This window comes from Engystomops pustulosus, chromosome 9 (assembly GCF_040894005.1).
Source record: "Engystomops pustulosus chromosome 9, aEngPut4.maternal, whole genome shotgun sequence".
NCBI classification, from domain to species: Eukaryota; Metazoa; Chordata; class Amphibia; order Anura; family Leptodactylidae; genus Engystomops; species Engystomops pustulosus.
Genome location: NC_092419.1, coordinates 91911437 through 91927275, shown reverse-complemented (window position 1 = coordinate 91927275; position 15839 = coordinate 91911437). Strand labels below are relative to the sequence as shown.

The following is a 15839-nucleotide window of genomic DNA, read 5'->3' as shown; positions in this document are numbered from 1 at the left end:
TACCACTGAAATGTGCAAATCACCATTTTATAGTTCACAAAATGGTAGCGACGAAAACATCATGTAATCCCGCAAAAATTAACCCTTAGACAGCTCTGTACACTGAAGTATGAAAAAGTTATCTTAGTTATTATTTTTTTTGCACAAAAGATTTTAATTTACTACATATATAATTATGGTATCTCCATGATCGTACCGACACAATGAATAAAAGGGAGGTGCCATGTGGAGCGCACAGTGAAAGATGTAAAAACAAAGCCCAAAAGAAAATGGCGCAAATGTGTTTTTTTTGTCAGTTTCACCACATTTGGAATTTGTTTTTTCTGCTTCCTTGTACACGGCATGGAATATTAAATATCATCACTTATATTATCAAGTACAATTTGTTACACAGAAAACAAGCCCTCATAAAGCTCTCTACATGTAACTATTAAAAGTGATGGAATTTAAAGTGTTAAAGCCCTATATATAACCTGCTATGAAGACTGCGAAAATGAAGCTGTCACCTGCAGGAATAAGAAAAACATATAGTAATACTCATCATAATCACAAACATGGGATTTTACTGGTATTAGTCTGATCAGGACCTTAGGACTACAATTCCCATGATTCCTAACATGATTTGAGAATACACTGTGCAGCGCAATGGGTTATGGGAGTTGGAGTTCTGTTGCTTGCTTTTAGAGGCGGCGGTGACTCTGCATTTGTATGAACTTTATTGGAAAGCAAACAAGAGGAGCGGAAGTGATCACAATTGTTCTCCCGGCACCGGAAGTCGTCTCATTCTCAGGAAAGATGGCAGCCGTGACTGTGCGCGCTGCTCCTGCCAGCGGCTTTGATTTCGCGAACTGCAGGAGGTGAGGAGCCGGTTCTGTGCGGGGACAGTGAGGCCTGTGCTCAGGCTCCGGGGTGTGCATAGACCCCAGGCCAGTGCTATACAGGAGGGGGAATGGCGGACAGCCGCGAGCCGTGACTCAGGGATCTGTAGCTGCAGCATCCGAGCACAACACTTCCAAATATACCCAGGGGCACCGACCTGTCCAAGACAGCCTCCAGCGGACACTGAGCTGCCTAATCCAGGGACCAGCGGACACTGAGCTGCCTAATCCAGGGACCAGCGGACACTGAGCTGCCTAATCCAGGGACCAGTGGGCACTGAGCTGCCTAATCCAGGGACCAGTGGGCACTGAGCTGCCTAATCCAGGGACCAGTGGGCACTGAGCTGCCTAATCCAGGGACCAGTGGGCACTGAGCTGCCTAATCCAGGGACCAGTGGGCACTGAGCTGCCTAATCCAGGGACCAGTGGGCACTGAGCTGCCTAATCCAGGGACCAGTGGGCACTGAGCTGCCTAATCCAGGGACCAGTGGGCACTGAGCTGCCTAATCCAGGGACCAGTGGGCACTGAGCTGCCTAATCCAGGGACCAGTGGGCACTGAGCTGCCTAATCCAGGGACCAGTGGGCACTGAGCTGCCTAATCCAGGGACCAGTGGGCACTGAGCTGCCTAATCCAGGGACCAGTGGGCACTGAGCTGCCTAATCCAGGGACCAGTGGGCACTGAGCTGCCTAATCCAGGGACCAGTGGGCACTGAGCTGCCTAATCCAGGGAACAGTGGGCACTGAGCTGCCTAATCCAGGGACCAGTGGGCACTGAGCTGCCTAATCCAGGGACCAGTGGGCACTGAGCTGCCTAATCCAGGGACCAGTGGGCACTGAGCTGCCTAATCCAGGGACCAGTGGGCACTGAGCTGCCTAATCCAGGGACCAGTGGGCACTGAGCTGCCTAATCCAGGGACCAGTGGGCACTGAGCTGCCTAATCCAGGGACCAGTGGGCACTGAGCTGCCTAATCCAGGGACCAGTGGGCACTGAGCTGCCTAATCCAGGGACCAGTGGGCACTGAGCTGCCTAATCCAGGGACCAGTGGGCACTGAGCTGCCTAATCCAGGGACCAGTGGGCACTGAGCTGCCTAATCCAGGGACCAGTGGGCACTGAGCTGCCTAATCCAGGGACCAGTGGGCACTGAGCTGCCTAATCCAGGGACCAGTGGGCACTGAGCTGCCTAATCCAGGGACCAGTGGGCACTGAGCTGCCTAATCCAGGGACCAGTGGGCACTGAGCTGCCTAATCCAGGGACCAGTGGGCACTGAGCTGCCTAATCCAGGGACCAGTGGGCACTGAGCTGCCTAATCCAGGGACCAGTGGGCACTGAGCTGCCTAATCCAGGGACCAGTGGGCACTGAGCTGCCTAATCCAGGGACCAGTGGGCACTGAGCTGCCTAATCCAGGGACCAGTGGGCACTGAGCTGCCTAATCCAGGGACCAGTGGGCACTGAGCTGCCTAATCCAGGGACCAGTGGGCACTGAGCTGCCTAATCCAGGGACCAGTGGGCACTGAGCTGCCTAATCCAGGGACCAGTGGGCACTGAGCTGCCTAATCCAGGGACCAGTGGGCACTGAGCTGCCTAATCCAGGGACCAGTGGGCACTGAGCTGCCTAATCCAGGGACCAGTGGGCACTGAGCTGCCTAATCCAGGGACCAGTGGGCACTGAGCTGCCTAATCCAGGGACCAGTGGGCACTGAGCTGCCTAATCCAGGGACCAGTGGGCACTGAGCTGCCTAATCCAGGGACCAGTGGGCACTGAGCTGCCTAATCCAGGGACCAGTGGGCACTGAGCTGCCTAATCCAGGGACCAGTGGGCACTGAGCTGCCTAATCCAGGGACCAGTGGGCACTGAGCTGCCTAATCCAGGGACCAGTGGGCACTGAGCTGCCTAATCCAGGGACCAGTGGGCACTGAGCTGCCTAATCCAGGGACCAGTGGGCACTGAGCTGCCTAATCCAGGGACCAGTGGGCACTGAGCTGCCTAATCCAGGGACCAGTGGGCACTGAGCTGCCTAATCCAGGGACCAGTGGGCACTGAGCTGCCTAATCCAGGGACCAGTGGGCACTGAGCTGCCTAATCCAGGGGCCAGTGGGCACTGAGCTGCCTAATCCAGGGGCCAGTGGGCACTGAGCTGCCTAATCCAGGGGCCAGTGGGCACTGAGCTGCCTAATCCAGGGGCCAGTGGGCACTGAGCTGCCTAATCCAGGGGCCAGTGGGCACTGAGCTGCCTAATCCAGGGGCCAGTGGGCACTGAGCTGCCTAATCCAGGGGCCAGTGGGCAGCCTAATCCACCCTGCGACTAGTGGGCGCCTGGTGGGCACCCTAATCCACCCTGCGACTAGTGGGCGCCTGGTGGGCACTGATCTGATCACCAACATTGTGCCGGCACTTGGTTTTTATACCACTAGGCACTGACTTGCCCAAATCTGTAACTATTGCCCAGGCCATTATCCAAGAAGCACCAATAACTGGTAGGTGCTGGGCTGATCACTTTACTGGGGCCTCGAGCTGCTAAATCTAGTATGCAGGGCTTCTCATACTGGTAACTAGTCGGCACTTAGGTGATCAAGTACCAGTGGGCACAAGACTAACCAAGTTTGTGACTAGTGGGCCATGACCTGCGTGATGTACTGTTCTGTTTGATTTGGACTTGTTATTTACTTGTGGGTGCTGAACTCTCATAATCATTATTGAGATGCACTGACACTACCCAAGCTGTAGACTAGTGGGCACTGAGCTGCCTTAACTAATATTACAGTGACATTGGGCTTCTTATACTGTGTATTAATGGGCATTGAGCTTCCTAACTTGGTAACTTGTGGGCACTAAACAGCAAGAACTAATTTTTGGTACTTGGGACACATTGCTTCCCAGATCAGAAGCCACTGAACTTAGATTCAGCCAGATATGGTTGTATGAAGACTGTTTGTGGTTTTATTATTATTTTGAGAGAGATTTCATGATTTATTTCTTGCTTGGAGGCCTCAAAGTTGCGATAGCCATTGACCCTTAAATCTCCATGGCTCAGCTGTGAATTCCCTTATTAGATTGCCAGATATCAGCATTCACCGAGGAACCCATGACAGTCCACAGGACTTGGTGTCAGGCCCAGCGGTGTCACAAAGGAGTTCCCTTCAAGATTGTTGTGCTTTGTATTTGAATTTGGTGTAGTAAATGTAATGGATGTTGTCATGAATATTGATGTCATTGCTGGACTTAATGATGCATCTATCTTCTGTTATTTGGAGTTCTGACTTACGGTATATACCCAGAAGTTGAACTTGTTCCTTATTAGGTCGTGTATTATAGTAATAACGTACATGTATTACATAACTTCACACAAAACTACCTCAATAAGTGTAACTTTACAGACCCCGGGACTTATTTTGCTGCTGTTGGGCTCTACCGAGCTGTCTGACTATGCATAGAGGAGTCTACATGCAGATGTGAACCTATCCTAATGTGTATATGTGTATGTATATGTGTGTGTATATATATATGTGTGTGTATATATGAATGATATTAATTATTTGCTTTTATGTTAATTAAAACATAGAAATGCTGTTCTGGAAAAGGAGTTCACACAGAAAGGACATAAGCTGCCTGCAGCTCGCAAAACCGGGACCACAATTGCAGGAGTGGTGTTCAAGGTGAGACTTACTGCACAAAGGGGTTAGGCCCAATTGTATAGTTATCCTTCATCCACAGATGATGTCCCACTCCTCATTGGAAGTTTGTGCCTACCACCACTAAAGGGGTTTGCCCATGAAAGTTCTCAAATTTGAATCCCCCTAATGATGTTTACACAATAAAGATCATTTTTGATCATGATCCCTCTAGTGCTGTGAGATGCTGTGTGCTTAGAACATCAGGGTTCAGGTTTGTCTTCGTTTTATTTAGCTTATAAGCATCCTACTAGTATCTGACATATAGAATAAGAGTGCTCAGAAATCCAGGAGATGGATATAAAACACAATGACACTCTCAGCGCAGCTACATCTCAGCTTTAACACACACAGTTGGCTCTCCTATACGGAATAGTGACTGTCCCTGGTTTATCCATGCTTGGTTGTGATGGTAAATATCCTTTAACTTGGCAGGTCAGTTCTAAAATGTAACTTTTATGCCTTAATATTTAAAACGGACCTGTCACCCATATAAAAGGCACAAGGAGGGGCTTACTAAAGACACTGCCGCGCTGTACAATAGGAACACCGGGCCACGCTCAAAGCGGTCTGGTGTATTCATGAGGGGGCGGTCTTAGGCTCTGCTTCTGCCCCAGACCTCCCCTCTCATTCCATAGGCCGGCGGTGACTGCCAGGCTTGATGCGGCAATCACCGCCTCATATTACCGCTCCCTCATGAATACGCCGGAATGCTTTAGAATACAATAGAATAGAATGCTTTATTGTCCCCATAGGGGAAATTGACTTTGTCACAACGACAACAACAACACCTCCATTCATGATCACAGTTATACATATACAAACAAATAAAATACAGCATACATATACAAGTAGATAATAAAAAGTTTTAAAAAACAGTAAAAAAGTAAAAAGGAAAGCACCATGGTTACAGGTATTAATTACTTGCCCATGTTAACTAATGCAATTGCCCTAGGTATAAAGGAGTTTTTAAAACCATTCGTTCTACATTTAATATGCATAAACCGATCACTAAATGTGCTACGTTGACCCATCAGTGTGTTATGTAATGGGTTTTTCTCATTACATACAATGGACTTAAATTTGGAGAGCATACGTGCACACAATATTGACTCCCAATCCTCTGTCTTAGTGCCAACAATTGAGTTCACCTTCCTGACCAATTTCTTAAATTTGTTTAAGTCAGTCGTGCGAGCATTGTTTCCCCAACATACCACCGCATAAAATAAAACACTTCCAATTACAGACTGGTAAAAGGACAGCAACATCCTACGGTCCACATCAAAAGACCTGAGCGATCTTAAAAAGTACAGTCTCCCGGACGCCATTTTATACAATTTCTCTGAATTTATATGCCACAATAACTTATCATCCAGATAAACGCCCAAATACTTATAGTTGGTGACGCGTTCCACTGCGACACCCCTAATCTTTGTAGGCTCACCATCAGTATCACGTTCTTTTCGGAAACTGATTACCATTTCCTTGGTCTTTGATAAGTTCAATTCCAATCCATTTGTGTCGCACCACTCCGAGAACAAGTCAATGGTTGACCAACATTCAGACAAATCTCCCTCTTTTATGCACCCTATTATCGCAGTGTCATCCGAATACTTCTGCAAGAAACACTGACTTCTATTTTTTTGGAAGTCTGCAGTGTAGATGGTAAATAGAAACGGGGCAAGAACAGTCCCCTGTGGGGCTCCAATGTTACTCACAACCACATCCGACACCGTGTTTCCAATTTTCTCCTTCTGCGGTCTTAATGTCAGATAATTAAAGATCCACTGGATTAGGCCAGAACCAACCCCCATTTTACCCAATTTCTGACATAGATGTTTCGGGATAATCCTATTAAAAGCACTCCCAAAGTCGAAGAACATTATCCTGATCTCAGACCCCGGCTCGTCCAGATGCAGGTATACCCTGTGGAGCAGATAAAGAATCGCATCCTCCACACCCAGACGTGGTTGGTATGCGAATTGTAGAGGGTCAAGATACAGTCCAACTACTTCAGCAAGATGTCTCAAAATAAAACGTTCAAACACCTTCATTATTATCGGTGTTAACGCTATTGGGCGGTAGTCATTTGGTTCTCTTGGAGCCCTGACCTTTTGTAATGGAATAATACACAATGTCTTCCATAACGTAGGAACCACAGCAGCTGAAATACTACGATTAAACAGTTCACAGAAAACAGGGCCAAGTTTGAGCGCTTTCTGGCATTCCAATTGTACAACGCGGCAGTGTCTGCTAGTGTTATCGGAAGGCTACATCTGTTGTGGCACCAGGAGCTTCTTACTTTAGTAAGCAGCACCTAGTGCCTTTTTTTTATAGGTGACAGGTCCTCTTCAAACAGTACATTGCACTCACCAAAATGTAAAAGCAATTCTTTGCACAAATTCCATGGCAAAAATCACAATAATCAAAAGTGTATTGTGCTTTTGTAAATGCCCTAAAACACTTTCTTGTATATACGTGTGTGTGTATAAGTATATATATCACTGATCGCGGGTGTTTGCGGTTGGTGTTTGCTTCTTTATGCACATGTTGTCGTTGAAGGGTTAAACCAAGATTCTTCATGTAGGGTGTATGAAGGACATGGGAAAACACTGTGGCTATCCGGCCTGAATTATGTTGTATTTTGTTGTATTATTTAGGACTTTCTGTATTCTGGTGCTTGTCACCATCTTTGATGTAGGTTATGGATTATTCTAAAGACTTCTGTTTCTCTTTAGGATGGAGTTGTACTTGGTGCTGATACCAGAGCCACAGAAGGCATGGTGGTAGCGGACAAGAACTGCTCGAAGATCCATTACATAGCTCCCAACGTCTAGTAAGTATATATAATATATGTTGTTGATTCTACCAGGGACAGGGCGACTGGTAGGGGTTGACGGAAAGATGAATGTGGCCAAAAACAAGAGAAACTGAAATGCCACAAGATCATAAGTATTCAGCCCCTTTGCTGTGACACTCATATTTATTTCATTCTGTTTATTTCATCCTCCTTGAGATGGTTCTACTCCTTCATTGGAATCCAACTATGTTTAAATAAACTGATTGGACTTAACATGGAAAGTCACACACCTTTCTATATAAGACCTCACTGTTCACAGTGCATGTCAGAGCACATGAGAATGATGAGGTCTAAGGAGCTGCCCAAGGAGCTAAGAGTCAGAACTGTGGCAAGGCACTGATCTGGCTAAGGTTACAAAAGAATTTCTGCAGCACTCAAAATTCCTAAGGGCATAGTGGTCTCCTTAAATGGAAGACGTTTTGGACGACCACAACTATTCCTCAACCTGGCCGTCCAACCAAACTAAGCAGTTGTGGGAGAAGAGCCTCAGTGAGAGAGGTAATAACCCCAAGATCATTGTGGCTGAGCTCCATACAGTTGGTAGTGCAACTTTCTCCCATCTAAGTCGCCTATCACTGCAGCCGCCACCAGTCGGGGCTTTATGGCAGAGTGTGCCAAAAGAAACCTCCTCTCACTGTAAGACATATGAAAGCCGCATACAGTTTACATAAAAACTCATGAAGTACTCCCAGACTGAGAAATCAGACTCTCTTGTCTTGTGGGGCAAAGATTGAATTTTTTGGTGTTAATTTAAGTGGTATGTAGAAAACCAAGCGCTGCTCATCACCTGCCAAATACTATCCCAGCATTGACACATGGTGGTGGCAGCATCATGCTATGGGGGCAGGGACAGGACAACTGGTGGCAAATGAAAGAAAGATGAATGCGGCCAAGTACAGAGAGATCCAGGATGAAAACCTCTTCCATTGGGTTTTGGACCTCAGACTTCCCCTTCCAACAAGACAATGACCCTAAGCACACAGCTAAAATAACAACGCTCCAGCTCCATGTGCCCTCACTGCACCTCCAGGTCTTGCTGTGTACAGTCCGGACTGGCCTAAATGTGGTTGGTATATTGTCATAGTGCTGACACTTCTGGTTCAGCTGTAAATTAACAAACCACTGGCGGAACTATGCTGTGGAAATGGGGGACCTGCCTTGGCTTCCAGTGGTGTGTTCCTGCGATCTTGGAAAAAGCCCTTCCCCCTACTAAAATCAGTGAGGAGACCAGCACTCCCCATACATGGACACCTTACAGTCATTTCATTTTTTTTGTTTGAACAATATAAGGGCGGCTGCACATGTAGCATTTTAAAATTGGACTTTCTGATGGTTATGGAATGGACACAGAATTGCCATGAGTGTCTTCTCCACCAAACCCCCACTTATATTTCTCTATGTCCCTTGATGTTTTATGATCTCTGTAAACCGGAATGAATGACTTTAGGAGAGATGAGCTCCTATATCTATTAGTTTTGCACTGTTCTGCCTTTAGTTCCACTCCTGAATCGTGCTCATTGTAAATAAATCTTATTATTTTGACTACCTTATGTACTTGTGTATAAGCAGAGTTTTGGCACAAAATCTACTGAAAACCCCCACCTCGTCTTCAGCACGAGGGTATTGAAAAAAATAAAAATTTATTTCCATATTCTCCTTCCGATGCTCCGTGCAGCTTCTCTTCCTTCTCTTCTTCACTCGTAGCAGATCCTCTTTGCTCTCTGCACTGTTAAGAGTGAAGAAGAGGAGCTTCCGGGAACTCTGGGTGGGGAAAGTTTATATATATATATATATTTTTTTTTTTATACAGGCGAGGAAAAGGGGCTGCATGGGAGCGGTGGGCCATTTTCATTAATGGGGGGGCTGCAGGGCAGTTCATTAATCGGGGAGGGGGCTGCAGGGCAGATAGTTACTCAGGGAATCTGCAACCTATGCATTTCCCACGCTAGGCTTATACTCGAATCAATTACTTTTCCCAGTATTTTGTGATGAAATAAGGGGCATTTGCTTATAATCGGGTCACTTTATACTCTAGTATATACAGTGATTTGTTCCACCCGATTTAGCAACAAGCCTGGTAACTAACCCCATTTGTACTTGCATTTGGCATAATCTATAACTCTAATATATTTACTTTTTTAATTGTTTTAGCTGTTGTGGTGCCGGAACAGCAGCTGATACAGAAATGACAACCCAGATGATCTCTTCCAACATGGAGCTGCACTCCTTGTCCACAGGACGTGTAGCAAGAGTAGCAACCGCTAACCGAATGCTTAAGCAGATGCTGTTCAGGTAATTTGATGGTAAATGATTAAAAAGGGGCAAAACGGGACCCAGTTGTTCAAGCCAATTGCTTGGGTCCAGAAAGGTGGGGTGCTGAGTGGTGACAGTCGCATGCAAAATGACAGCTCTTTTTGGCTGGTCTCTGCTGCCTGTGGAGTGACAGCAGGGGGGGGGTGTGTCCAGCCTAAACTGGTTTGTCAAATCTTTAGAAAAAATGGACTAAATTGTATAATAGGAAAAAAGAAAACTACCTTCTTTATGGATGTTATGGTCACTTGCTGGTTAAGAAATTGTTCCATCCCATTTGTTATCAGTTGACCCCTCCAGCTAGTCGCTGCCCAAGGATGAACTAGGTGGAAAATTATATGTAACATTAGGCAGGGCTATTAATCAAATTTTAAATTCACTCATTCTATGCCCATCTGTGGGCACCTCCTCTTCCTCCAGAAATAAGACCAAATAGCCGTGCTCCCAGGCCACAGCTAAAACCACCCTCACTCCTCACAGGTTATATGGGTGGGCACATAAAAATAAGCAGGGAGATGAGGGGCATCACAGAAAGTGATGGGTGCTATAGGAAGGGGACAACATAGATGGGCCAAAAGCATGATTATAGAGATCGTTGGTGGGAACTGGGGGCACAGCAAATCTAGAGACCCCATTTCAGACTTAAGATACATGTCTCTCAGTGTCTCCAATGCCAGCACAACAAACATTTTCTTTGTATTTGGGGCTCGGCTTTCTATACCAATTGATTGTTCTACATCTCATAGTGAGGTTTATCTGCTAAGTGGTTGGTGCTTGCTGGTTATACACCTGCCCTTTACCTTTCTTATTGGTTCAGCGTATCCTGGGTTAAAGGGGTTTTCTCACGAACCAAGTAAGGCCCTATCCACAAGATGGGCCCTAACTTGCTGATTAGTGGGGGTCCCTGTGATTTCCCCCCCCCCCCCCCCACAGTTCACGAGAACGAGGGGTCCAATGGGGTCCCATGACGGCTGCGTTTGACCGTTCTGTTCCATATTTCTCCATGGAGCTGACGGAGATCGCAGAATACAGCGCTCAGCAATTTCCGTTGTCTCCATTGAGATGTACGATGGGTCCGAATGAAGTACCTGGGACCCCTCGTTCTTGTGAGAAAACCCCTTTAACCTTTAGTGTTCCGGTATTGATTTCTTTAGCAATTAAAGGAATATTTCAGTAATTAGACTACTAGAGCTGTGGTGTCAGACATGATATCTGACCGCAACAATCTCAGGGAATCGGTAGAACCCCCTTATTAATATTCTCCATTTGCAGCTGTCACTGTATAGATATATAGAGAATACATGTAGTGTGTGCGGACATCTACCAACAGGATGAAGGGTTGTAACCTAAGCACGCTTGCATACAGGTGTGTGCCCCCCCCCCTGGTAGGATCTGATTTTCTTTTAGCTGCCTATGCCCTGGTTTTTACAAAAAAAGCTTTTACAATTATGCAAATGAGGCTGAGGCGCTCTATAGGTGTTAATAAAGCCTATGGCCCCACAGCCTCATTTGCATAATTATACCCTAAAAAAACAAGGGTATAGGAAACTTAACCCCTTCCCGCCGCGGCCCTTTTTCGATTTTGCGTTTTCATTTTTCACTCCCCACATTCAAAAATCTGTAACTTTTTTATTTTTCCATGTACAGAGCTGTGTGATGGCTTATTTTCTGCGCAACAAATTACACTTCAAAATGGTGGTATTTAATATTTCATGCCATGTACCGGGAAGCGGGAAAAAAATTCCAAATGCTTTGAAATTGGTAAAAAAACGCATTTGTGCCGTATTCTTGTGGGCTTGGATTTTACGGATTTCACTGTGCACCCCAAATGACATGTCTACTTTATTCTTTGGGTCGGTACGATTACGGGGATACCAAATTTGTATAGGTTTTATAATGTTTTCATACATTTAAAAAAATTAAAACCTCCTGTACAAAATTTTTTTGGGGAATTTTGCCATCTTCTGGTGCTAATAACTTTTTCATACTTTGGTGTACGGAGCTGTGGGTGGTGTCGTTCTTTGCGGATTTTGATGACGTTTACAATGTTATCATTTTTAGGACTGTACGACCTTTTGATCACTTTTTATAGAATTTTAAATGGCAAAAAAGTGCCATTTTCGACTTTGGGCGCGATTTTCCATTACGGGGTTAAACGCAGTGAAAAACCGTTATCATATTTTGATCGGGCATTTTCGGACGCGGCGATACCTAATGTGTTTATGATTTTTACTGTTTATTTATATTTATACCAATTCTAGGGAAAGGGGGGGTGATTTGAATTTTTAGGTTTTTTTATTATAATTTTATTATTTTTACTATTTTTCAGACTCCCTAGGGTAACTTTAACCCTAGGTTGTCTGATCGATCCTATCATATACTGCCATACTACAGTATGGCAGTATATGGGGATTTTACTGCTCATACATTACCATGTGCTGACAGCACATGGTAATGAATGGGTTAACCCGAATGGGTTAACCATGGCGACGGATCGCCGCTCCCCGATGACGTCACGGGGAGCGACGATCCACGGAAAGATGGCGGCGCACCTTTGCCGGCGGCCATCAGCGGTAAAACACCCGCGATCGGTGCCGGCACCGATCGCGGGTGTTACCGGTAAGCCTTTGCTGCAATATGCAGCAAAGACTTACCGGCTATGGAGAGGGCTCAGCCCGCGAGCCACCTCTCCATGTACCGGGACCCGACATGTGACGTACTATTATGTCACATGTCGGTAAGGGGTTAAAGAGCAGATCCTGCCAGTGGGGGCGCACTGAATGTCAGTGTGCTTGGTTTATAATCCTTCATCCTGATAATGTCCTTTAACCAATTTGTCCACGGTCAGGGTGGTCCCGTCTGTGTTTCTCTCTTACTCTGGTGTTCAGTTCTGGTTTATTGCTCGCACTGTGTAACAATGTCATTGCTATGGACGTGGGTACAAGTAGCTCCTCATAGAGCGCCTGCTTGACAGCCAGTGGGGAGAAGAGCTTAGACCCCACCGAACGGGAGACAATAGTCAAACTGTGCTGACAAATGATATTGTTTCCCATTCTGGGGGCTGCGTCCTGTCAGCCATTGTTCTAAAGCTTTACAGGAATGTGAAGAGGTGTCTGCGCCCGAGATTGAATCGCTTCTCATTGTGTTCATTTGTCTGACAAGGAAAAGCAAGCCGGAGAGGGGCTCTGCATGGCAGCTCCGCCATGAAATATTTATACCGATTGTAGCAGCGGAACAGTTTAATTCTGCAAGGAATTTTCGTCAGCTCTAGGCAGACGCCATACATCACTGCGTGAAAGCAAATAGGAGAGTGTACATCATTTTAAAGTTTTAAGGAACGGAGATCTGGGTTTCTGCCTCTGGCTTAGTGTCAAGCATCAGACTCTCGCAAATCAATTACATCGGACGACTTTAGTTTTAGCAAGTTTGGAGAAAGGTGTCAAATAAAAGGGAGCTTTGTGCCGTTTACACAGATGAGAAATCCGCTTTACAAAAAGATAAAGCTCCCGTCTCATTTAGTCAGGAGGGGCGTCCAACGTCTTTATACACAGTTTAACATTTCAGCTGTCAGAGAGGGAGGAGGCCGGGGCGTCGGGGGGAGTAAAATTTAGAAGCGCTGCTGGTTTTGTCGCTGTATGTGTGTTGCATGTGGTTCCCTCTGAATTTAAAGGGCATCTACCACCAGGATGAAACATTGTATGCAAACACTGTATCCAAGCCCCATTAATACATGTGGAGCATGGAGCCCCTTAGGCTCATTTGCATACAATCCTTCAGCCTGGTGGTAGATGTCCTTTAACCCCTATTTACAGAAATGGGGATTAAAGGTCAGAGAAGGACAGAAAAGGGGATCCTCCATAGCATTGATTGTACTGTAAACCTTATACCACCATATCCTGCCCTCTAATAATAATTGTATATTTTCAGAGAAGTTGTTAATATGAAGTGGGTGGGGATACAACTCCCAGCACCCTTGACAAGCACTGAATTGAGCGTTATTGTCCCCTTTAGTATTTAGTGGGTACAGTGCCATATTTATTCTAGTGGTGGCTGTCTGTACTGTCACTTTTAAGTAAATGGAACTCGGATGCAATACCAGATGCAGCCCCTGCATAAAAAATGGAGCTGTTTCCAGTACATCCTGAATCTGCTGATCTTGATATTGGACCCACCAATCTGCCTAGTCATAGCATAGACCATCCATATCAAAGAAGTGGATTATCCCTCTAAATCCCATATTAACAAAACTTTATGGTTATAGGGTTGTCGCTTGTGGAGGACCTAATACCCATGTACCATAATGACAGCCTGCTCATGTAATGGACTTAATGCTAGGACTAGCCGGTGATCTCTGGGGGTCCTAGTGGTGGGGTTTACTGTCATCAAGTTATTACTTTATTAATTCAATAGTTATTAAGGACAGTTAACACTTAAAGACATGTATTTGTCAAATTTCCTTATTGCATTATGGAAATTAATGGTGGAAATCTTGTAGATATCATCTTGTAAAGCCCTTCATGTGTTTTCTATCTTTTTGGCAGGTACCAAGGCTACATCGGCGCTGCCCTAGTATTAGGAGGGGTTGATTGTACTGGGCCACATCTGTACAGCATCTACCCCCATGGCTCTACTGACAAGCTTCCTTACGTTACAATGGGTAAGTGGGGATTCGGCTAGGGGTGTTCTTACCAATTTAGTATACCATATGTGTATAATAATGAGCATGCCAGGACCCACAGATGCTGACTTGGAGTCTTTGTAACATTTGAGTCCTGTAACATTTAATGGTGAGAAGATTCAATGTTTTGTGTAGATTGCTCTAGTCCTATGCCTTGTATTTCCCACCCTGTCCACTAGGTGACACTGTTGCACAACTTAACAACCGTATATTTTAGTTTTTATAGGTTGTAACTTTTCTGGTGTAATATTTGCTCTCTTGAGGTTTTTGTAAATCACCATAAATAGTCACTGTTACCCTTTAGTGATGTAGCACATTGCAAACAAATTTTTATCAATTTTATGTGACAAAAGAAGTGATGTAATGAAGTTTTTTTTTTTTTTAAATTTAAAATTTGGTTTTTGACCAATATCATATGAATGCGATAAACACTCATGACCCCTGGCGATCACAGGTTCGGGAAAAGCGGATTCCTGTTAGGCCAAAAGCCTGATTACGAGAAACAAATAACACATTACTTCTGTGCCACCTTCATATTCCAGTGCCCACCTCTGTAGTGGGCCCTTCAGAACTATTGTTTTGGGTGGTGGATTAATTGAACCGTTCTGCATAGTTTTTAGTTTTTTTACATTAGTAGTCGTGAAACTTTTTTCTTTTTTACTTCTTCTGCAAACGACTCAATATCTTTATAGTCTGAGCTGCTTTATACCTCATGTCCTCAACTTTTAAAGATGTGTTGTCCTGCGTTTAGTGAGACGCCGCGGCCTCCGTGTTTAGGCAGATAATTATTTTGTTTGGGCCGTGCCAGGATGATGGAAGGATGTGGCACCATCCAAAATGCTGATCACAATGATGTGTCCTTTCATTAATGAGTCAGGATTTCTACATTTTTTTTTCTCAAAGCTTTTTCTTGTTACCTTGGCTTTTTTATTAAAATTTTTCCCACGTTCCTATTACGTCATCTGTTCATTAAACGTTTATGTTGAATGTACAGTATAAATATAACCAGTTTCTGACTTCATCGCATCCTGCACTGGCTGAAAGTGCATTGCACCACGTGACCAGAGGGGGCACTGCTGCTTCACAAGTGTAAAACTGACTATTCCTAGAATGATTGTGGAAGCAAAATATGGATTCCAAGTAATATTTACCTTCCTCCTTTCATTTATTTCTTTTTTCTCTTAAGGCTCAAGTTATCCTTTACCAAATAATATTAGTTGCATTGATATGGAATATGATATTAACCACTTCCCTACTGGGTTTTTTTTTACCAGAACTGTCAGTTTTCTTCTGCATCAATGCTTTTACATTATTACTATAGTTATTTGTATCATTACATCATTTTTGTGGGGCCTCTTTATAGATAAAACCCTGATTTCTGACAAAAGCCCTACAGTTAAGGTTTTATCTTTGTATAGTTCACTTAAGGGTTTATAC

The 15839-nt window shown here is 44.9% G+C and overlaps 1 protein-coding gene across 1 annotated transcript in view; it reads left to right on the top strand.

Moving 5' to 3' along the window:
* The first annotated feature begins 701 nt into the window (after positions 1 to 701).
* PSMB7 (proteasome 20S subunit beta 7) overlaps positions 702 to 15839 on the top strand; it is a 39983-nt gene continuing 24845 nt past the window's right edge. The window contains exons 1-5 of the mRNA XM_072123846.1: positions 702 to 857; positions 4446 to 4539; positions 7293 to 7390; positions 9566 to 9706; positions 14266 to 14381. Coding sequence (XP_071979947.1) covers positions 709 to 857; positions 4446 to 4539; positions 7293 to 7390; positions 9566 to 9706; positions 14266 to 14381 — 598 coding nt within the window. The 5' untranslated portion in view covers positions 702 to 708. The remainder of the gene's footprint in view (positions 858 to 4445; positions 4540 to 7292; positions 7391 to 9565; positions 9707 to 14265; positions 14382 to 15839) is intronic.